At 47.0% G+C, this 25,000-nt stretch overlaps 1 protein-coding gene across 2 annotated transcripts in view; it reads right to left on the bottom strand.

Annotated features, from left to right (window-relative positions):
* cep126 (centrosomal protein 126) overlaps window positions 1–25,000 on the bottom strand; it is a 216,556-nt gene that overhangs the window by 121,457 nt on the left and 70,099 nt on the right. For both annotated transcript variants that reach the window (XM_038818758.1, XM_038818759.1), the window contains exons 4-5: window positions 16,781–16,892; window positions 16,043–16,250 (exon numbers count right to left, since the gene is read on the bottom strand). In XM_038818758.1, coding sequence (XP_038674686.1) covers window positions 16,043–16,250; window positions 16,781–16,892 — 320 coding nt within the window. The remainder of the gene's footprint in view (window positions 1–16,042; window positions 16,251–16,780; window positions 16,893–25,000) is intronic.

Raw genomic sequence — 25,000 nt, 5'->3', positions numbered from 1 at the left:
TCACTCGATCTTGGTGCTGCCAGATCCTGCAACTCAACCACACACAGTGATGGCAGGCCCTACTTCTATGTAAATCTAAATTCCACTTCTGTTAATCATCCATTCATGCTACTAAAAACTATGGCATCAAAAATGCATTTCATTTCCAGAATACTCCCACCATAAAATTAGAGGCCGTCTGCCTAAGTGGTGGAAACTAAGCCGGTTGAGAGAGAACCTCCAGCTATCCCGACAAGGTTTTGATGTTGGAGGAGCAGGGCCTGTACAGTGATTCCCTGCATTGATAACACCTCAGTCTTCTGCGGCAAAGAGTTCCACAGATTCGCCACCCTCTGGCTGAAGAAATTCCTTCTCATCTCAGTTTAATAGGATCATTCCTGCAGTCTGAGGCTGTGGCCTCAGGTCCAATTTCTTCCTCCCAGTGGAAACATCCTCTCCATGTCGACTCTATCTAGGCCTCAGTATCCTGTAAGTTTTAATAAGATCCCCCTCATCCTTCTAAACTCCAATGAGTACAGACCTAGAGTCCTCAACCGCTCCTCACATGAAAGTTCTTCATTCCAGAGATCATTCCTGAGACCCTCCTCTCGATCCTTTCCAAGGCCAGCATATGATTCCTTAGATACAGGGCCCAAAATGGCTCACAATACTCCAAATAGGGTCTGACCAGGGCCTTATACAGCCTCAGAAGTACATCCCTGCTCTTGCATTCTAGCCCTCTCAACATGAATGCTAACATTGCATTTGCCTTCCTAATTGTCGACAGAAGCTGCACATTAACCTTCAGAGAATTTTCAACTAGAACTCCTAAGTCCATTTGTGCTTATGATTTCCTAAGCCTTCTCCCATTTAGAAAATATTCAATGCTTCCATCCTTCCTACCAAATGGGCCTCGTCAAAAAGAAAAAGGAGGCATTTGTCAGGGCTAGAAGGCGAAGAACAGATGAAGCCTGTGTGGAATATAAGGAAAGTTGGAAGGAACTTAAGCAAGGAGTCAGGAGGGCTATAAGGGGTCACAAAAAGTCATTAGCAAATAGGGTTAAGGAAAACCCCAAGGCTTTTTACACGTACATAAAAAGCAAGGGAAAGGGTGGGCCCACTGAAGGACAGGCGAGGGAATCTATGTGTGGAACTAGAGGAAATGGGCGAGGTACTAAATCAATACTTTGCATCAGTATTCACCAAAGAGAAGGAATTAGTGGATGTTGAGTCTGGAGAAGGGTGTGTAGATAGCCTGGGTCACATTAAGATCCAAAAAGACGAGGTCTTGGGCGTTTTGAAAAATATTAAGGTAGATAAGTCCCCAGGGCCTGATGGAATCTACCGCAGAATACTGAAGGAGGCTAGAGAGGAAATTGCTGAGGCCTTGACAGAAATCTTTGGATCCTCACTGTCTTCAGGTGATGTCCCAGAGGACTGGAGAATAGCCAATGTTGTTCCTTTGTCTAAGAAGGGAAGCAAGGATAATCCAGGGAACTACAGGTTGGTGAGCCTTGCGTCAGTGGTACAGAAATTACTGGAGAAAATTCTTCAGACAGGATGTACTTCCATTTGGAAGCAAATGGACGTATTAGCGAGAGGAAGCACGGTTTTCTGAAGCAGAGGTCGTGTCTCACTAACTTGATAGAGTTTTTCGAGGCGGTCACAAAGATGACTGATGCAGGTAGGGCAGTGGATTTTGTCTATATGGACTTCAGTAAGGCCTTTGACAAGGTCCCTCATGGCAGACTGGTACAAAAGGTGAAGTCACTCGGGATCAGGGGTGAGCTGGCAAGATGGATACAAAATTGGCTAGGTCATAGAAAGCAGATGGTAGCAATGGAAGGGTGCTTTTCTGATTGGAGGGCCGTAACTAGTGGTGTTCCGCAGGGATCGGTGCTGGGACATTTGCTGTTTGTGGTATATATAAATGATTTGGAGGAAAATGTAACTGGTCTGATTGGTAAGTTTGCAGACAACACAAAGGTTGGTGGAATTGCGGATAGCGATGAGGACAGGCAGAGGATACAGCAGGATTTAGATCATTTGGAGACTTGGGCGGAGAGTTGGCAGATGGAGTTTAATCTGGACAAATGTGAGGTAATGCATTTTGGAAGGTCGAATGCAGGGAGGGAATATCCAGTGAATGGTAGAACCCTCAAGAGTATTGACAGTCAGAGAGATCTAGATGTACAGGTCCACAGGTCACTGAAAGGGGCAACACAGGTGGAGAAGGTAGTCAAGAAGGCATACGACATGCTTGCCTTCATTGGCCGGGCCATTGAGTGTAAAAATTGGCAAGTCATGTTGCAGATGTATAGAACCTTAGTTAGGCCACACTTGTAGTATAGTATTCAATTCTGGTCGCCGCACTACCAGAAGGATGTGGAGGTTTTAGAGAGGGTGCAGAAGAGATTTACCAGGATGTTGCCTGGTCTGGAGGGCATTAGGTATGAGGAGAGGTTGAATAAACTCGGTTTTTCTCACTGGAACGACGGAGGTTGATGGGCGACCTGATCGAGGTCTACAAAATTATGAGGGGCATAGATAGAGTGGATAGGTAGAGGCTTTTCCCCAAGGTAGAGGGGTCAATTACTCGGGGACATAGGTTTAAGGGTCGAGGGGCAAGGTTTAGAAGAGATGTACGAGGCAAGTTTTTTTACACAGAGGGTAGTGGGTGGCTGGAACCGCTGCCAGAGGAGGTGGTGGAAGCAGGGAAGATAGTGACTTTTAAGGGGCATCTTGACAAATACATCAATAGGATGGGAATAGAGGGATACGGACCCTGGAAGTGCAGAGGATTTTAGCTTAGACGGGCAGCATGGTCGGCGCAGGCTTGGAGGGCCGAAGGGCCTGTTCCTGTGCTGTACTTTTCTTTGTTCTTTGTTCAAAGTGCATAACCTCACACTTTTCCACATTGTATTCAATCTGCCACTTCTTTGCCCACTCTCCTAGCCTATTCAAGTCCTTCTGCAGCCCCCCTGCCACTTCAATACTACCTATCCTTCTGCGTATCTTTGTATAACCTGCAAACTTAGAAATAGTGCCCTCAGTTCCTTCTTCCAGATCGCTAATGTATATTGTGAAAAGTTGTGGTCCCAGTACCGACCCTTGAGGTCACTGGCTGCCATCCTGAAAAAGATCCCTTTTTCTTCACTCTCTTCTGTCATTTAGCAAATCCTCTATCCATGCCAGTATCTTACTCTTAACACCATGGACTGTTTTCTTATTTAGCAATCTCCTGTATGCCACCTTGTCAAAGGCCTTCTGGAAATGTAAATAGATCACGTGCCCTAGTTCTCCTTTGTTTAACTTGCTTGTTACCACCTCAAAGAATTCGAACAATTTTGTCAGACATGACCTCCCCTTGACGTGCTGACTCAGTCCTATTTTATCATGCACTTCCAAGTACTTTAATATGGACTATAAAATATTACCACTGCCCAAAGTCAGGCTAACCGGCCTATAGTTTCCTGTCTTCTGCCTCCCTCCCTTCTTAAACAGGGGTTTTACATTAGTCATTGTCCAGTCATCTTGGACCCTTCCTGCCTCCAATGAAAGATCACCACCAATGTATCCATAATCTCCTCAAGCTATCCGGTGATTTATGACCTTCAGACCTTTCAGTCATCCCAGAACCTTCTCCTTAGTGATGGCCCCTACACTCACCTCTGTCCCCTGATTTTCCTGAAGTTCTGGTATCCCACTGATGTCTTCCATTATGAAGACTGATGCAAAGTTTCTATTTAGTTCCTCTGCCATTTTTTTTGTTTCCTATTACTACTTCTCCAACCTCATTTTCCAGTGGTCCAATATATATTCTTACCTCTCTCTTACCTTTTATATATTGAAAAACCTCTTCTAGCTAACTTACATCCATATTTCATCTTCTCCCCCTTATTGCTTTTTTAGTTGTCCTCTGAAAGGCTTCCCAATCCTCTGGCTTCCCACTAATCCTCAAAACCTTGTATGGGTTTTCTTTTTCTTTTATGCTGTCCCTGACTTCCCTTGTCAGCTATGGATGCCTCATCCTCCCCTTGGCATGTTTCCTCCTCCTTGGGAAGAATTTCTGTTGTGCCTTCTGAATAACCCCCAAAATCTCCTGCCATTGCTGTTCCACTGTCTTCCCCGCTAGGCTCCCCTTCCAATCAACTCTGGCCAGCTCTTTCCTCATGTCTTTTTGGTTACCTTTATTCAATTGTAATACCATTACATCAGATTCTAGCTTTTCCCTCTCAAACTGCAGAGCTAGAGGACTGTCATTCAAACAAACCAAAAGAAAATTCTGCAACCTGGGGATCCAAGTTGCCCACGGCTGGACAGGGATCCACGAATGGAACCCGAGGAGTCTGATGGAGGAAGTTAAAAAGGGACCAGCAGAGGTGGGACACACTCCCACTCTCGCTGGCAGGGAGAGTGCAGACGATCAAAATGAATGTACTGCCCAGGTTCCTCTTCCTGTTCAGATCCCTCCTGATCTACATACCCAAGGCCTTCTTCAACACAGTAAATAAACTGCTTATCGCGTATATGTTTGTGTGTGTCTATGGGGAGGGGGGGGGGGGGGGGGGGGGGGGGGGGGGGGGGAGAAGAACCCGAGGATCGACAAAAGTCCTACAAAGGAAAATAATTATGGGAGGCCTGGCCCTCCCAAACCTACAGTTCTACACTGGGTGGCCACAGCAGAACGAGTGAACGGCATGGGTGAAAGAACCGGGAGCGGAAAGGGTGAGGATGGAGGAAGGTTCCTGCATAGGGACATCCCTCAGAGTCGTAGTGACGATCGCACTCCCCCCCCCTTCCCCCCCGGTCAAACACTCATAAACCCAAGTGCTGGTAGCCACTCTCCGAACGTGGTATCAAATGAGACAACTCTTTGGCCGAATCGAAATGTCCACTACGGCCCCATCTGTAACAACCACAGGTCTATGCCTGAAACAATGGACGCCACCTTCTAAAGGTGGAGACAGAATGATGGGGCACTGAACAGGGCAAACTCCACCTCCACATGAGTAGGGCTGAGCCTAATGCAGCTAAAGGTGGTGTACAGAGCGCACCTAACGAGAACCCGAATGAACAGCCTCTTCCCGGAGGTGGAGAACAAATGCAAAGGGTGCCAGGGAGTCTCAATTAACCACAACGACATGTTCTGGGCCTGCCCCAGACTTGTTGGGTTCTGGACAACCTTCTTTGAGCCAATGTCCAACGTTGTGGGGGTGAGGATGGAGCCAGGCCCAAAAGTGGCGGTCTTCGGGCTTTCAGATCTTTTTGGGGAAGGGGCCAAGGCCTAAGCTTTGCCTCCCTAATCGCCCACCAAAGAATCCTGCTTGGCTGGCGATCGGCAGCACCACTCAAAACTGCAGACTGGCTGTCTGACCTGTTGGAAATCCTCCAACTGGAGAAGGTAAAATTTGACATCCGTGTGTCGGAAGAGGGCTTTCACAAGACATGAAAGCCATTCACCAACTTGTTCAAAGACCTGTTTATAGCTGGGGGGCGGGAGGGAGAGGGCGGGGGAAACGAGCCCGAGGCCAAGCAGGAAAAGGCAGTGGGAGCAACAACACGCAGAGCAAGACAATCTAGGGGCCAACACAGGGCAGTCCAAATAAGGCAAAGCGGCCAAAAGGGGCCCACAGCGACAGAGGGGATGGGGGTGTGGGACATTTAAATATGTAAATGATTCTCATTTGTCTATATTGTTTTTGTACTCTTCTTCTCGTTCTTCTTTGGCTGATCTCTCACTTGTATTTTTTTTAAACTTGTAAATTCAAAGTACGAACAGGAATGTGGAACATAAAAATGTGAAAACCAATAAAAACATTTTTAAAAAGCCATTGAATGGTTACAATTCTTTTAATAGTCTTTCAAACTTTAAAATGTAAAGGTTTAAGGAATTCCTTAATGGTTAGTTTTTCATCAGTATCTGTTCCACATAGATTTGCTCTGGACATCAACATGTCAAGTTCTACAAAATGAAAACATTGGACTGCAAATGTGACATTGATATGAATCATTTGCAGCACAAACCGTGGAATGTCCAGCACTATACAAGAAGAAGATAGCAGATAAGCAGAATTCAGTTGATATCTGTAATCAGAGTTGTACAGTGTACACCTTTGTATTTCTTTTACTGTATATTAATTTCCTGGGATAACAAAATGAGCATTGCGTCATGCTTGTCCCCTCAGTACCAATTCTGCACGAGCATCCTTTTAATCAAGGGTATAAAATGTGACTGTTAGCGAGAATTCTCATAATATTTTTCTTAATTCATTTCCAGAATGTGGGCTAAATCTCTTGGTTTAAGTGTTTTGAAGTCTCCGAGAGAGAACACAAACTGATATCGCCTTTGAAATGCAATATTTTTAGTTGAAATGTTCTGTCAGAATGACTCTGACTTTAATTTTCTTTAATGTATTCTTATTCCAAATTTTCAACATTTTTACAATTTACAACAAACACAATCCCCCACATATTAAACCCTCCCCCCTTCCCTCCCCCCCCCCCCCCCCCCCCATCCCTCCTTCAGCAATCAATGGTAACCAACTCTCCAAAATGGAAAAAGAACAAACCCCAACTGTTGTCGAACTCCCCCCTGAGCAAATTTCAGTTTCTCCAGGGCCAAAAACCCCAGCTGGTCCCCCAGTCACTGAAGCACAGGATGGAGAACAAGACCCACCTGCAAGCAATCAATGAGGCGAAGGCTAAGACATCTGTCCCCGTACCCGACTGCAACTCCAGCCGGTCCGACACCCTGAACATGGCTTCGATGGCTTTGAGGGGACCGGGTTCTACATTAATCCCCGAAATGTAGAACCCCCGGAATTGTGCAGAAAACCGCCCTCCTAAACCTTTCCAACCTTGCGCAGACCAAAACATATGTACATGATTCGCAGGGCCTCTCCCATAGCTCTCACAGACTTCTTTCACTCCCTCAAACAGCCAGCTCATCCTGGACTTTGTCAGGTGTCACCTATACACCACCTTCAGCTGTATCAGCCCTCGCCTCTCACACAAAGTCGAGACAGTCACCCTCCGCAGCACCTCACACCACAATCCCTCCTCTAGCCCCCAGCTCTCCCTCCCACTTCACTTTAACCCCCTTCATGAACACCTTATCCTCCTCCAAATCCTTCCATAAATCGCCGAGATGACCTCCCTCTCCAACTGCGGCTCCTGCCCACTGACAGCACCACCTCCAACAGCGAGGAGACGGGTGTTGTGGGAAAGTCGGGAAGACCTTCCTTGCAAAGTCCTGCATCTGCATGTACCGGAAACCTTTCCCCCGTGCCAAATACCCAGATAGCACCCCAAATTTCTCATTCAACTCCTCCAAGCTTGTAAATCGCTCTCCCAGAAACAGAGCCATCATCTCCCTAATCCTTTCCTCTTCCCATCCCCAGAACCTCGCATCCATCCTCCCCATCTCAAACCTGTGATTTCCCCTGATCGGCATCCCCTACGACCACATTCCCAACCTAAAATGCTGCCGAAACTGCCTCCAAAACACCACCACTGGACGCACCGAATACTTCCCTGGGGCTATCAGGAGCAGAGTTGTTGCCAGCGCATGCAGCCCCAAGCCCCTCCCTCCTCGCTCACAAAGCCCCCCCTCCCCATCTCACTCTTCCATCCCTGAACCTTCTCTGCATTCGCCGCCCAAATAATATTACATCAAATTCGGGAGGCCTAACTCCCCTGCCTGCAGTCCCCTCTGCAGGATCACCTTCCTTATCCTCGCCACAAACGAGGAGTTCAGCCTGTCTAACCCACTGAAAAATGTCTTAGGCAAAAGACCCGCAGGAACTGAAACAAAAACAAGAATCTTTGCTGCTTGTACCCAGCCCGCCAATGACAGAGGAAGATTGCGCCACCTCAGCAAATCAACCTTCACTTTCCCCAGCAAGCTAATGAAATTGAACTTCTGAAGACCTGTCCAGTTCCAAGCCACTTGCACCCCCAGATACCTAAAGTGAGACGCTGCCAGACAAAATGGCAGCCCCCCCACCCCTGGAGAGGAAACCACAAAGTACTCACTTTTCCCCAAATACCCAGAGAACATCCCAAATCTCTGAAGCAAGATCATTATGTCCCCTACCGAAGAGCCTGGCTCCAAAATATAGAACAAGCCATCCGCATACAAGGTCACCCTATGCTCCAACTCCCCCATCCTGCACACAATCCCTTCCACAACCCGAGCTCCTCCGCACGATGGCCGAGGGCTCTATAGTCAATGCAAACAGAAGCGGGGCAAAGAGATCCCCTGCCTTGTTCCCTGGTGCAATGCAAAATACCCTGAATTCATATTCTTCATGCGCACACTTCTACAGCAACTGCACCCATGTCACAAACTTCAGCCCAATCCAAAATTTCTCCAACGCTGCTATTAAATGACCCCACTCCACCCAATCTAATGCCATCAGTACCTCCGTCCCCCTTCCTTCTGCCGGTGAAAGCCCCACATTCGCAGCCTCCTCACATTTGATGACAACTGTCTGTCCTTGACGAACCCTGTCTGATCCTCCCCAATCACCCTCGGAAGGCACATTCAGCAGAGATATGGGCCTCCACTGGATTCTTGTCCTTCTTAAGCAGCACAAGATCGAGGCCTGCCCCATCGGTTTCAGCTGGACCCCCCCCTATCCATTGTGTCCTCAAACATTTCCACCAACAACAGCGCCAGCTTATCCTTAAATCTTTTATAAAATTCGACCGGGAACCCATCCGGCCCTGCCACCTTCCCTGCCTGCATCTTCCCGGTTGCCATCTTCACTTCCTCCACCCACTCTGGTTCCTCCAGTCCAGCCCTCTCCACCTCAGCCAACCTCGGACACTCTAACCCCCCAGGAACTCCCTCATCTCCCACTCATCATTCGGTGGCTCCAAATTATACAAGTCCCTATAAAACATCTCAAACACTTTGTTAATCTGTTCTGGAGCCACCACCAACTCACCTGTCTTATCCCGAACCCAAATTATCTCCCTCATCGTGGTCTCCCTACGAAGCTGACCTGCCAACCTTCTCCCCGTACTCATAGGCAGCCCCCCTCGACCTTCTCAACTGATGCACCGCTTTCCCCATGGACAGTAGGTCGAACCGCGCCTGCAACTCCTTCCTCTTTGCTAGGAGATCTGGGTTCCCCGAATATCTCCCATCCACCTTCAAAATCACTTGTATCAATTGTTGACATTCCTCCGTCTCCTCCCTATCCACCATAGATCTGAGATTACAATTGCCGAATACTCTGCCCTCTTAACTGCGGCCAACAGCGCCTTCCACCCTGCCAACACCTTCGGCTCCCCCCCCCCCCCCCCCCCCCCCCCCCCCACCCCCCTCCCTCCTCGGCAGTGTCAGCGAGCACAGCTGGGACCTGTCCACCCTAGGTTACAGCACTGTGTTCCAATTTCCTCCCTCCCTCAATATCAACTCATGGGTATCCACATTCGAATAGCAGCCAATTTTATCTTCACGAACCCTGTGTCATTGCAATTGGGGGCATATAGGCTAGCCAACACCACCAACCTCACCTCCAATACACCCATTACAATCACATAACTGCCCCCCTGATCCGCCACCATCTTTTCCATTTGGAACCTCACCCGCTTACCCACCAAAATTGCCAAGCCCTGAGCCCTACTATCAAACCCTGAATGAGGACCTGGCTCACCTAGTCCTTCCCAAGCCTCATCTGGCTCTTCACCCTCAGATGAGCCTCTTGCAGCATCACCACATCAGCTTTTAAACTCTTCAAATATGGAAAAAACTGTTGATCACTTCACCGGTCCCCCTAACCCCCTCATGTTCCACATCACCATTCTGACCGGGGGTCTCTCACCCCCTCCCATCCCTCCTATCTGCCATCATCATTACCCCAGGCCCTGCCCATCTGGCCAGACCAGCCCCATCCTTTTGTTACCGTCGACTCCACCTCCCAGAACCCCCCATGCACTTCCACTTGCAAACACCTCACCCAGTATTGATCCCATCCCCCACCATTCACACCTCCCAGGTCCATCGAAACCTGTTCGACCAGGCTCAAATGACCACAGCCCTTTCCCCCGCCACACACCTGTACATAGCCAACCTTTGTTTGCTAGCATGGTGACCCCTGCCAGAGCCCCCCCTCTTTCCCACCCCATCCCCAGTAACCCGGCCCATCATGCCCAAAACCCCACCTCCCCCAAACCAAGAAACAAAGAAGAACCACACCCATAGGGAAAAACAAGAACCGCACCCTCATTAGAAGATAGAAACAAAACCCCAATCCAAGGAAAAAACTCAATAAGAAAAACATGCCCAGTCCTCACAAAGTCCAAATCCTAACTCTCATCTCAGTCCCAGTCCTTCAGCCTTGACGAACCCTCCACCACCTCCACCGTCTCAAAATAAAAGTTCTTTGAATTGTGAGTCACTCTCAGTTTCGCTGTGTAGAGCACTCCGAACCTCACTCCGCTGTCATACAATGTCACTTTCACCCCTCCAAAGGCCACCAGCCTTCTCGCCAACTCTGCCATCAGATCTTGGTATATGCGTGTACCAATGCCTTCTTCTCTCTGCTTCGCCCAACTCAAAACCTTCTCCTTCACATGGTAGCTGTGGAACAAGTCTATGACTGCCTTGGTGGCTCATTCGCTTTAAGCTCCAGCCTGAGCTACCGATGCACCCTGTCCAACTCATAGTGTCCTTCTTGACATGCACAAGCGCTCAAGCAAGACTCGTGCAACATCAACTTCAATGGTCTGGCCCCTATGTCCACATGGTTAAAACTCATTTCCCTCACCAGCTCCAATTCTCTCCATTCCCAAATGGCCAGCATTCAGAGGAGGACAAAGAAAACATTCCAAATACATTCTGAAGCTGTCCTTGAAGCATGGCAGCTTTAATATTAATAACTGGGAGGAGTTTGTTGCCAATCGCTCAGAATGGCACCATTATTCAAGAAGGGAAATAGGGAAGCAACAGGTAATAATTACAGCCCGGTGAGTGTAATATCAGTGGCAGTGAAATTATTGGAAACATTTCTGAGGGACAGAGTTAATCTCCACTTGGGAAGGCAAGGATTAATCCAGGATAGTCAGCTGACTTTGTCAGGGGGGGACAAGATTCACAAATTTGAGTGAATTTTTCGAGAAGGTGGCTCAGTGTGCTGTTGAGGGCAATGCAGTTGATGGACTTCAGTAAAACTTTTGACAAAGTCCCACATGGGCGGCTGGTCAAGAAAGTAAGAGCCCATGGGATCCAGGACAATTTGGCAAATTGGATCCAAAATTGGCTGAGCTGATGGAAGCGGAGGGGGGCTGGTCGAATGTTGTTTTGAGACTGGAAGGCTGTGTCCAGTAGTGTACCGCAGGGATCAGTGCTGGTTCCCCTGTTGTTTATAGTGTACATTAATGATCAAGGTCAGGTAGAAAAGGTGGTTAAGGTGGCATATCAGATGCTTATCTTTATTAGTGGAGGCACAGAATGTAAGAGCAGGGAGGATGTGATGGAGCTGTATAAAATGCTAGTTAGGCCATAGCTAGAGTACTCTGTGCAGTTCTGGTTGCCACACTATAGGAAGGTTGTGGTTGCATTAAAAAGGATGCAGAGGATATTCACCAGGATGTTGCATGGGCAGGAGCATTTCAGCTATGAAGATGGGGTTGTTTTCTTTAGGGCAGAGAGGGCTGAGGGGGGGTGGGGGGCCTGCTTAGGTGTACACAATTATGAGGGACATAGATAGATAGGAAGAAACTTAGTAGATGTGTCAACAACCAGAGGGTAAAGATTTAAGATAAGGGGCACAGCGGCGTGCAGAGGGGGGGCCGACGGGGCGCTGGCCCCGGGCAGCGACTGGATGGGGGCAGCACCGCGGTCGGCCCGAGCGCGCCTGCGCACCGCGGTCGGCCCGAGCGCGCCTGCGCACCGCGGTCGCCGCGGTCGGCCCGAGCGCGCCTGCGCACCGCGGTCGGCCCGAGCGCGCCTGCGCACCGCGGTCCGCGGTCGGCCCTAGCGCGCCTGCGCACCGCGGTCGGCCCGAGCGCGCCTGCGCACCGCGGTCGGCCCGAGCGCGCCTGCGCACTGCAGAGGCTGGAGAGGGAGCAGAAAGGGCGCGAATTTTCCAGAATGGACGGCATTGCCACCATGGGTGAGTTTTATTTATTCATTTATTTATTTTATTTATTTGATCTATTTTAAAACTCTTCTCTGCACCCTCTCTGTAGCTGTCAACTTTTAAACTGTCGTGCCCAGAATTTGACATTTGGGCCAGGGGCATCCATTTGGGACAGAACCAGTATTTTATAAAAATTCATCATGGCCTCTTAACTTTTGCCCTCTTACCCTTTATACTTAAAGCCCAGGGTCAGCAGGGTGCAGGGGAGATTCTCAGAGACTTGACTGCAAGCTGCTGGAGCTCGGATCTTGAACAGAGCTTTTATATCTGGATTTGGGGACCCTTTATGCACTGGCATGGTGCACAAACAGGCCCCACATGACCAGGGTTTTGTGAAGAAGAAGGGATCTGGAAATGTGTTGACTGTGAAAATTATATTTGTGGAAATTGGGTGAAGTAGTTTGATGAGACTTGGTGCTAAAGCTTTAGAGAAATGAAGATGGAATTTGATTTGAAGAAGTTCAACGTTTTGAAGGATATTGTGGCTGAAATGAAAGCGATACGTGCTGAATGAGCTGACCGAAATGTGTGAGATATGTCTTTGTATCTGCTATGTGTAATTTATCGGTCATATTATTGCAATTTTCCTGTTAATTCATGTTTAATTTACGTTGATTTTGGTGTGATTGCTAATATAAAAGTGAAGTCTTGTATATTGGTCTTAGTTGGGTTGTTTGTAGTTGTTTCCACAAGGGTCATAACAGTATTTCCATGACGTTCTGCTCATATCCTTCTCCATGGGGGTTGCAGAGGAGGGAGGCGCAACTTTTGAGACATAACATCTCACCCATTGATTTAGATTTAGAACAGTACAGCACAGAGCAGGCCCTTCGGCCCTCAATGTTGTGCTGAGCCATGATCACCCTACTCAAACCCACGTATCCACCCTATACCCGTAACCCAACAACTCCCCCTTAACCTTACTTTTTAGGACACTACGGGCAATTTAGTATGGCCAATCCACCTAACCCGCACATCTTTGGACTGTGGGAGGAAACCGGAGCACCCGGAGGAAACCCACGCACACACGAGGAGGACGTGCAGACTCCGCACAGACAGTGACCCAGCTGGGAACCAAACCTGGGACCCTGGAGCTGTGAAGCATTGATGCTAACCACTATGCTACCGTGTTGCAAAGCAAAATGACTGAAGAAGAGAACAATATCCCTAGAATTCCAGCGCTAAGGGGAAATTGACTAACTTACAGCGCAATTTAACCTCAGGCAGCCGTCCTATACCTTAGAGATGGCAAAGATAAAGAGGTCAGTGAATAGCTCTAGAACGGGTGTGCAACTACGTTTTTTATAGGTTTTTTGGTGATATTTAATGAAATATTTACGTGGGATGTAGTAAGAGTGAAGCCTGGATGATCAGAGGACTGCTATGGCATTTAATCTCGGAATAGGAGACATTTATTCCTTAACATGCTAATATTTGAATACAGATACCACTAATTTGCAAGTCTATGATATAAATTGCACAAAATTATCAGTGGAGATGAACAAGAAAGAGAGAAATTAAAAAAGGAATGTTCAGACTTTGCAAATTATTATGACAATGATGTGGTTGCAATTCAGTTATATGACGAAATTATTGATTTTGTGATGCTCCTTCGAGCTGGAGGGACTAGAGTTCCCCCTGATCCTAAAGATGCTCTGGAGTCTTTACTGCAGTATGGGAGGGATGTCTTTCCGACGCTGTGTGTTTCATACAGATTACTGCTTACAATTGCATTTTCAGTCGCAAGCTGTGAAAGGTCATTTTCAAAACTGAAATTAATAAAAACATATCTGAGGTCTTCTATGTCACAGGAGCGACTGACCAACCTGGCTTTAATAAGCATTGAAAAAGAATTTCTCACAGCTGATGTAAAAAATGAAGTAGTTCAGGTGTTTTGTGACAGGAGGTATCATTTGGGGAAAAGAACTTAATAAATTTGATTGATTAATATTAAAATCGAATAAATCAGGGTAGCATGGTGGTTAGCATAAATGCTTCACAGCTCCAGGGTCCCAGGTTCGATTCCCGGCTGGGTCACTGTCTGTGTGGAGTCTGCACGTCCTCCCCCTGTGTGCGTGGGTTTCCTCCGGGTGCTCCGGTTTCCTCCCACAGTCCAAAGATGTGCGGGTTAGGTGGATTGGCCATGCTAAATTGCCCGTAGTGTCCTAATAAAAGTAAGGTTAAGGGGGGGGGGTTGTTGGGTTACGGGTATAGGGTGGATACGTGGGTTTGAGTAGGGTGATCATGGCTCAGCACAACATTGAGGGCCGAAGGGCCTGTTCTGTGCTGTACTGTTCTATGTTTAAAGCGTTTATTTCATGTTTCATCTGTGTTTATATATTCAAAATGTTTTCCTTTCTCATAATATTTCTCAGTATATTAGGCCTTATACTTGAGTCTTTGGGGGCATATAATCAAGATTTGCCCCGGGCATCACCAGACCTCTGCACGCCGCTGAAGGGGCAGGAGATTTAGAGGGAATTTGACAAAAAAACCTTTTCACCCAGAGGATGGTGGGAATCTGTAACTCACTGCCTGAAAGGGTGCTAGAGGCATGAACCACAACATTTAAGAAGCATTTATTTGAGCACTTGAAATATAAGGCTACAGACCAAGTGCTGGAAAATGGGATTAGAATAAATAGGTGCATGATGGCCAGTGCAGACATGATGACTGACGAATCCCTTTCTGTGCTGTAAAACTCTATGACTTTTTGAGAATTGCGGTGACTTGTCCATCAAGCTGCATTACGCTTCAAGTCCCAATATCTTAATGATGAGGCAGAATGATGGCAGTGAAGAAAAGAAAAGGCAGCAAATACTGTAATCTGGATCCCACTACTAGGCACCTCATGTGCCTAATGATCTACGGCTTGAAAATCAACCTGCTCAGTCACATAAAGACCCATGGTAGAAATGCCTAATCCTGAGTAGGTGTCATCCTCAAATTGAGGGATAGTCAACACCAGATGCCACATCAGAATGACAGCCAGTACCAGGCCAGCGGTCTCACCAAGCCCAGAACTGGGCTGAATCGGGTGCATAATTAATGATTGAAATATTAACTCAAATTTATTTATAGGACACATTTTACTGACAGATACAACTACTCCTCCAAGTTTCTGTTATCTTTGCGACTACTTTCTAAGAATGTCACTCCTATTTAGTGTAATGATTAATGTTCCTTTAAACCCAACAACATCAGAATTATCTGCTGTTACAGACATCCCTCCAACACCAGCATTTTCTTCTGATTCATTGAATCTTGAATCATAGAATCCCTACAGTGCTGAAGGTTATTCAGTCCATCGCATCTGCACCGACCCTGCAAAGAGCACCCTACCTAGCCCAGTCCCCCGCCCTATCTCTGCAACCCCACCTAATCTTTGGGCAATAAGGGGCAATTTGGCAGTGCCAATCCAACTAAGCTGCACAGGAGGAAATCCTCGCAAGCACGGGGACACTGTGCAAACTCCAGGCAGACAGTCACCAAAGGTCGGAATCGAAACTGGGTCCCTAGCGCTGTGAGGCATCAGTGCCACCTTGCCACCCAAATAAATGCTATCAGTTTGTTCTTTATATTTCCATTATTTACTTCCTACTTTACAATAGTGCCTCCTTTCACTCAAACATCCTTATTTATATTGGATGCCATAGCCTTGTACATGGACAATCTCTAATTGTTGTCACATAAAAATATCTCTTTATCTTATAAACAAATACTTTGTATCAAAAGATTATTATAGTGCAGATTAAACAAAAGTTTAATTACTTTATGTTTGCATAAAATTGCATTCATTCAGGAAGATACTAATTTTTATTTTGTCTAATTATTTTTGCATGTAAGAAAGTGTACTAAAGAAAGCTCATCAACAAACATTAGAAAGTTTATTATAACTTCTATAGTACCTGTAAACCATTCAGTTGCTGTTCTCCCAGGAGTCGTTGCGTTTCCTCCAACTCCTGCTGAAAGCGTAACCGGCTGTTTTTCAGATTTGCCTCACTCGTCTCTTGCATAAACTTGGCATAAGCCTTAGCTGCTGAAAGTTGTTTCTGATAGCGCGAACCATTTCTAATCTCTCCATGCGCTGACAGATTCAGAAATGAATCAGTGGTCCTAAGAATGCAATTCCAGAGACATTATGCACAATATTTACTTTCTTTTTTCTACACTGTGACATGGAGCTGCGTTATTCACAATAGTATAGTCAAAGTTTCAGTTAAACATGTGGCAAAAGTTATCAACGGACAAATCATTTGTGGAAATGGATACAAGCAAAGAAATATAAATGTTCAAATTTTGCTGTGATACATTCCTAACATGTCAAAACAAATGTACATATTTAGGACCAGAATATATAACTTTATAACGAGGACTGAATATCCATCTGCGTAGCTTGATCAAATTATGCCACATCCTTAAACCTACTTTAGGTGAAGACCCACTGTATCCTCACATGCTCTACAATGAAAGGTCAACTTGTATTATGGATGTATAGCACATGAATAGCAGGAAGTGATTCTATAGCATAACACTATAAATATGAAAGTTAAACGACTTTCTTACATTTACACAATTTGTGCCTTTTGATGTTTTATGGATTTGGAAGGTACATTCAAGACGATAGGGAACACTTATCATCTTACCCGTCATTAACTGTGGGTCTGGCAGCAGCAGATAATGGAGGTGCTAACACATAAGGTGAACTTTGAATCTGTTTAAGAGCTTCTTCTAATCGAGTGACCTGTTTTCGATAGCCTGAACAAATGAAAAATAATTTTAACCATCAGATGTTGATTCAGACTTAATAAATAAAATTATTGCAGGCATGCTTATGGTAAACGGAGCAAACATTGCTCAAGAATCGGATGTCAGGATTTAAAGTTGCTAAATAAGTGAAATATAATTTTTATTGCACAGTATTCTTGGATTTTTACCAATTGGAGGATTAAATTCCACAGCTCTTGCTCAATCCTATGTGAAAATTTTGAACTTTATTTTAAGCATACATCTCTTCACCGATATGTATTCTATTTTTTATTTTAACAGTTTGAACACTGCATTTATAGCAAGATATATCAAGTGAAGTTTGATATCTCATATTTAACAGTAGTAGATGTGGCAAAAGGGCTTGGCTTGACTGGAGAGATTCTTGTACTTTGATAACACTGTGGGCAATTCAGAACTGTGGTGTTATTGGAGTTAGCTCCATGCCTTTGTCACAGAAGTGACTATCTGGACTTTCTGTGGCACTGGGAGCTGGATCTAAACTTTGGAAAAACTGGAGTGGAGTTCTGGAATTTGGCAGCATGTGAAGCATGTCCTATGATTACTGTGGGAGAGAAACCTGGGATTTCAAGTACTGCAAAATAGAATCATGTTATCCATCAGCAGTGAGGGAAGGGAGATGCATTTACAGACAACATTGGTTGGGGTGGACATTGAGGTCTGACAACACCGATTTGTAATTTCTAAGAGGTCCCGGCAAATATTAAATTTGATGGTGTGATTGGTTTGCCTCTGTATCGGTTCCTGCAGATTAAAGTCTTTACATTTTATATCAACAATAGGTGAAAACTAGAAGCATTTTTCACACTTAAAAAATTAAACCTATTTATTTAAAACAATATTGAATTGTGGTGACACCATGCATCTTCTTTCTAACATTAACATAATATTTGAATTTACAGAGTATTTATACTTCAAACAGAAATGCTACAACAGGTGTATAATCAGCACTGTGTAATAATTTTCTTTTTCTCACTTTCACACATAACAAAAAACACAATTTAAATTAAATTTGAAAAATTGTTTTAAAATTTAATCTCTTCCTATTTTCAAATTTTCTTTTGAAACAAACTGTAGAACCCGAAAAGGAGAGACAACAGGATCACACGGTAGGGTAGAAATGAACAGCTGGTTTATTACGGCACAGAATCACGAAAACTACTACTCCCGTTCCCGAATGGCCATCCTCCCTGATTTGCACCCAGGTCAGGTTTTTGTACAGAGTAGTTTTTCCTGAAAGGGTAACCCCACCCCAATTACCGGGAGAGTTTATACTCAGGTGTGTAAGGGGGTAATCAAAGGGAGCACATCCTTGGCCCCCAAGGGGGTCATAACACAAACAACTGAAATTGTTAGAGCCTGAGGGAGAAACATTTTATGATTTTATGAACACCAACTGTAATGAACTCCAATTGGCTTTATTGGTTGGCCAATTGGAGTATGGGCTCCCTCAATGATAGCTCATTGAGGGGGCCCATATAATCACCTGTGTAGGCTTTGTGAGTCAGTCTTAAGCTGACTGGGCTGTTAGCAGCACTGTTTGTAGCTGCTCCTGTAATATCGTTATTGTAAATAAATATTGGTGTGGTGACGGAACTCCTGCCTCCCGTGGATTACTACAGTGGCGATGAGGTAAACTAAGAATTTTGCGGAGACCAGCTGCCGCACTCGGAGGGTAAGCCTTGCCATTTTAAAAATGCCGTTTTTTGGGAGTTTAGAGGCATTCGCACCTGCTATTGAGGACTGGTCCCAGTATGTGGAGAGAATGTGTTACTTCTTCCGGGCAAATGACATACTTTTTTTTTAATAAATGTTTTTTATTGAGTTTTCATATTTTATATCCAACAAATTACAAATTATTAGAGAGAGAAAAAGAAAAGAAAAAATACGCAAAAATTAACATGTATATTTACAGGTAAACATCTTCATAATAACAACTGTGGCCGCCCCCTTTAGCCGGCATACATATTTTACATTCCCCAATATGGCCGAGGCACATGTTTATAGGCATTTATTTACAGTTTGGTTTTGGGCCTTAGCTAGCCATCAAATCCCCATAACGAACCCGTAGCCCTCCCTCCCCCCCCCCCGGCTACCTTCCCCCGATTCCCGTCCATTTTCCCCTGATTCTTGGCCACCTGACTATTCTTCCTCTTGTACGTTGGCCACAAACAGGTCCCGGAACAATTGCATGAATGGCTCCCACGTTCTGTGTAAGCCGTCGTCTGACCCTCGGATGGCGAATTTGATTTTCTCCATTTGGAGAGATTCCGAGAGGTCGGACAGCCAGTCTGCAGCTCTGGACGGTGCTGCTGACCGCCAGCCAAACAGGATTCTACGGCGGGTGATCAGGGAGGCAAAGGCAAGGGCGTTCGCCCTCCTCCCCAGGAATAGATCTGGCTGGTCTGAAACCCCGAAGACCGCCACTATCGGGCATGGCTCCACCCTCACCCCCATCACTTTGGACATAGCCTCGAAGAAGGCTGTCCAGTACTCCACAAGTCTGGGGCAAGACCAGAACATGTGGACGTGGTTGGCCGGGCCTCTTTGGCACCGTTCACATCTGTCCTCCACCTCCAGGAAGAACCTACTCATACGGTTTCTTGTTAAGTGGGCTCTATGTACCACTTTTAGTTGCGTCAGGCTGAGCCTTGCGCACATGGAGGTGGAGTTGACCCTATGCAGTGCTTCGCTCCAGAGTCCCCACCCTATCTCAGTCCCCAGGTCGTCCTCCCATTTCATTCTTGTTGCGTCCAGTACGGTGTCGTCCCTTTCTACCAGTCGGTCATACATGTCGCTACAGTTCCCCTTCTCTAGGATACTTGCGTCCAGTAGGTCTTCCAGTAGTGTCTGTCGTGGCGGTTGTGGGTACGTCCTTGTCTCCTTTCGTAAGAAGTTTTTGAGCTGCAGGTACCGTAGCTCGTTCCCCCCCGGCTAGCCGAAATTTCTCTGTCAGTTCGTCCAGTGTTGCGATCCTGTCGTCCGTGTATAGGTCCCTGACTGTCAGTGTCCCCCCGTCCTGCCTCCACCTTTTGAAGGTGGCGTCAGTCAGTGCTGGTGTGAACCTATGGTTGTTGCAGATGGGAGCCTTGTCTGACATTTTGGTCAGGCCAAATTGCTGCCGCAGTTGGTTCCAGGATTGGAGGGTGGTTGTCACCACTGGGCTGCTGGAGTGTTTTTTGGGTGGGGATGGGAGTGCTGCCGTGGCGAGGGCCCGGAAGGAGGTCCCCATGCAGGAGGCCTCCTCCGCTCGCACCCACTCGGCTTCTGGCTCCTGGATCCATCCCCTTACTCGCTCGGCTGTTGCCGCCCAGTGGTAGAATTGTAGATTCGGGAGGGCTAGCCCCCCCCCACCCCCCCTGGATTTTGTTTTTTGTAGGACCTTCTTTGGGATCCTAGCATTTTTACCCCCCCATACGAACGCCATGATAAGTTATCCAGCACTTTGAAAAAGGCCTTGGGGATATAGATCGGAATGGATCTAAACAGGAAAAGGAACCTGGGCAGTACGTTCATTTTGATCGTCTGGACTCTCCCCGCGAGGGAGAGTGGGAGTGTGTTCCATCTTTGCAGGTCCATTTTTACTTCCTCCGTCAGGCTGGTGAGGTTCCATTTGTGGATCCCTTTCCAGTCATGGGCTATTTGGATCCCCAGGTTTTGCGTAGGTACAGATTCTACACAGTGAAGCGGGAAGACAGGGAGTCAGTCACAAATTTTGTGACCCGCCTGAGAAGGCTGGCGGAAAAATGTGAGTTCGGCCCGACGCTAAATGAAATGCTGTCCCTAGAAAAGGCAGCAAGTGGGGCGCAGGAACTACAGGGCACGCCAATGGAGGTAGATACCTGTGAGAGGGACTACCACAACGGGTCCTGCTACCAGATAGCCGCTCTCAGGAAAAACCTGAGGAATAGAGGGGAAAAGGAAAACCCCAGAACTGCCCCCAAGTCTGCCAGGACTAACTGGAGACAGAGGGAAGTACCGGCTGAGGCTCCCCCAACAGAGAAGGACCGTTTCTGGCACCAGACAGAGTGGGGTAACAACGACAGAAACCCTAGAAGGAGGTGGCAAAAGAGGAATAGCAGGTGGGGACGCAGGGAAGTACACAACCTAGACGCCCCATCCTCCTCCGAAGGGGAACAATTATATAATATTACAACGAAGAAAGCAGAACCCATTAGGATTACCCCACGGGTGAACGGGCGGCTGACAATAATGGAAATAGACACGGGTGCGGCCGTATCAGTAATGGGAGTGGCAGCATTTAGAAAAATCAAAGTTGGACTCCAGCCACTAATCCTAACAAAAACATTGACGAAACTTAACCTACACGGGGGAACCCCTGGAAGTTCTAGGCACGACTCATGTACCTGTGGAAAATGAGAAACAATTGCTCAGATTACCGTTGACGATAGTAGAGGGCTCCGGACCGAGCTTAATTGGACGGAACTGGCTGAAAGACCTAAAATTAGATTGGATGAAAATTTTCCAGAGTGGAAGCGGGCAGTTGAGTGGAGTACTCCAGAAATACTCGGAGGTCTTCCAGGAAGGTTTGGGGGAAATCATAGGCGCCAAAGCAACTGTGCACGTGGACCCAGAAGCCCTTCCGAAATTTTGTAAGGCCAGGCCGGTACCTTTTGCATTAAGGAAGAAAGTAGATGACGAAATAGAAAGGTTACGGCGCGACGGCATTATCAGACCAGTACAGTTCTCGGAATGGGCAGCGCCGGTGGTACCAATTTTGAAGCCAGACGGCTCGATACGTCTCTGTGGAGATTTCAAACAGACAGTAAACAAATACGCACTGCTGGACAAATACCCAATCCCAAAAATAGACGACCTATATGCCAAATTGGCAGGTGGGCTTTTGTTCACGAAACTAGACATGAGCCACGCCTACCTGCAGTTAAAACTGGATAAGGGCTCCCAGAAGTTTGCTACGATCAACACCCTGAAGGGCCTTTTTCGTTATACTAGGCTACCTTTTGGTGTGTCATCAGCCTGTGCTATATTCCAGTGTACGATGGAAAATATTCTGCAGGGACTACCGCAGGTGACGATTTATTTGGACAATGTCTTAATCACTGGTAGGACAAACAGGGAACACTTAAGGAACCTGGAGGAAGTGCTCACGAGTTTCGCAAAGGCAGGCGTACGGCTAAAAAGGGAAAAATGTGTTTTTCTGGCCCCACAAGTGACGTACCTGGGATATAAAGTAGACGAGTCAGGCTTACATCCATTAGAAGACAGAGTAAGGGCAATAAAAGAAGCCCCAGCTCCCACCACGGTCCAGGAGTTTCTAGGGTTGGTAACCTATTATGGAATATTTATTGAGAATAGGGCGTCCATCCTTGAACCCCTCCACCAGCTACTAAAAAAGGGGCAAGAATGGAAATGGTCCACCCGCCAAAACCGAGCATTTAGGGACATTAAGGAACAGCTGTCATCTGAAAATGTCCTGGAGCATTATGACCCAAGGAAGGAGTTGGTGGTCACTTGTGATGCATCCCCCTACGGGGTAGGAGCCGTCTTAGCCCATAGAGGAAGGAATGGGGAAGAACGGCCAATAGCCTATGCTTCGAGGACCTTGGCGATGGCTGAGAGGAAGTACGCCCAAATCGAGAAGGAAGGACTGGCGGTGATATTCGCAGTAAAAAAATTTCACCAGTATCTGTACGGGCGGAAATTCACCATAGTGACGGACCATAAGCCGTTATTAGGGTTATTAAAAGAAGACAAGTCAATACCCCCGATTACATCAGCTAAAATCCAACGCTGGCCGTTGCTACTGGCGGCATATAGATACATTCTGGAGCACAGACCGGGAACGCGAGTAGCACATGCAGATGCTTTGAGCAGACTTCCCCTCCCGGACACTTCGCCGCAAATACCAAAAGTAGAGGAGACAGTAATGACTCTAAATTTTTTGGACACGCTACCAGTAGATGCACAGCATATTTGGTTGTGGATGCAAAAAGATCCAGTTTTAGCCAAGATGAAGCATTTACTGCTAACAGGGGAACTGGAAAGACCAGTGGAGCCCCAGATGCACCCATACTGGAGCAGAAGGGACCAAATAACCGTAGAAGATGGTATCCTATTATGGGGAGCCCGGGTAATCGTCCCAGCTCAGGGCCATCAGGCAATCTTAACCGAGCTGCATCACGGACATCCAGGGGTGTCTAAAATGAAGATGCTAGCTCGAAGCTACGTTTGGTGGCCAGGTTTGGACACAGACATAGCAGCCTTGGTACGTCGGTGCCAGGAGTGCCAACAGGGGCAAAGAGTGCCACCAGCGGCGCCATTGCACCCGTGGGAATGGCCAGGCAGACCGTGGACCCGCCTGCATATTGACCACGCCGGCCCTTTCATGGGCTCAATGTTTTTGGTGATAGTGGACGCCCACTCCAAATAGTTGGACATCCACCGGGTAAACACGGCAAGCACAGCATCGACAATTGAAAAGCTCAAGGCCTCGTTTGCAACACATGGACTTCCAGAGGTATTGGTGTCGGACAACGGAACGGCATTCACAAGTGGGGAATTTGGAAAATTCCTGAAGGAAAACGGAGTCCGTCACATCAAAACGGCCCCTTACCATCCAGCGACCAACGGCCTGGCAGAGAGAGCGGTTCAGACACTTAAAGCGGGACTCAAGAAGCAGCCGGCAGCGTCAATAGACACAAAGCTCTCCCGCTGGCTGTTTGATTACAGGACCACACCGCATTCCACAACGGGCATACCGCCAGCTGAACTCTTAATGGGAAGGCGGCTGCGAACGAGGCTGAGTCTCCTTTTCCCAAATTTAACGGGGAAAGTGGAGAAACAACAGGAGGCCCAACGCAGGGTGCATGATAATAGTCGGCAGCAGAGACATTTCCAGGTGGGGGCACCGGTTTGGGTCAAGAATTATGGGAATGGACCAACGTGGGTCAAAGGCACGGTAGAGTCCCAAACAGGGCCCATATCCTATGAGGTTTCAATAGGAGGTAAGGTGCTGAATAAACACCTAGACCAAATAAGGGCAGCGGAACCACACCTGGAGGCAGGCGAAGCAGGACCGCCTCAAACTGGGATAGCCCAGATGGAAAGGATCCCCAGCCCCGAGCAATTTCTCCAGACCCCGTCATCCAGGAGATGGACACACTCGACGAGGCCGCCGCGACACCTCTCCCCGAGGAGGAGGAAGAACAACTTCCAAGGAGTCATCAAGGAAAAGACGGGCACCTATAAGGTACACCCCGCCCACTTCGGAGAATGACCCGGCGGACGACACAGAGGTGGCAGACCCAGACATGAGGAGCAGGAAGAAGCTCAGAGGAATGCCAGCTGGCAGGAATTCCTCGGATCTTGGGGGGGGGTAAATGAACTCCAATTGGCTTTATTGGTTGGCCAATTGGAGTATGAGCTCCCTCAATGATGGCTCATTTGAGGGGGCCCAGATAATCACCTGTGTAGGCTTTGTGAGTCAGTCTTAAGTTGACTGGACTGCTGGCAGCACTGTTTGTAGCTGCTCCTGTAATATCGTTATTGTAAATAAATATTGGTGTGGTGACGGAACTCCTGCCTCCCGTGGATTACTACGCCAATGCATCCTAGGAAATTATGCATGCTGGAAATAGGATCTGTCTTCAGTTTACAAAGTCATTGTTCTTTTTCAAGTTCAAGCCCAGGCTTTTGTAATAGGCTAAAGTCTTCATGTAAAACCCTTACAAAACAATATTAATCAACACAAACCGTCCCACTGATCAATTTATTAATATATTTTGAAATATGTATTTTCTTTTTTCAATGTATTTTATTCCAAACGTGTAAAAAAACGGTAACATACACAACACACTCCATAACCTCACAGTCCACAGTTTGTACAATTTTTTCCCCCTTTGACCCCGACCCTCTACCCTCCTCCTCACCCCCCGCAACGAACAGTTCCTCAAGCATTGTCATGAACAAATCCCACTGTGTCTCAAAGCCCTCCGCCGACCTCCTCAAATCAAATTTGATCATTTCCAACCGAAGAAAGTGACACGGGTCCCTCAGTCAGGCCGCCACCCCTGGCTGCGTATTTGACCTCCAATTTA

The sequence above is a fragment of the Scyliorhinus canicula genome, chromosome 14, assembly GCF_902713615.1.
Source record: "Scyliorhinus canicula chromosome 14, sScyCan1.1, whole genome shotgun sequence".
Classification (NCBI taxonomy): Eukaryota; Metazoa; Chordata; class Chondrichthyes; order Carcharhiniformes; family Scyliorhinidae; genus Scyliorhinus; species Scyliorhinus canicula.
The sequence above is the reverse complement of the archived record's forward strand: the minus strand, read 5'-3'. Positions and strand labels throughout refer to the sequence as shown.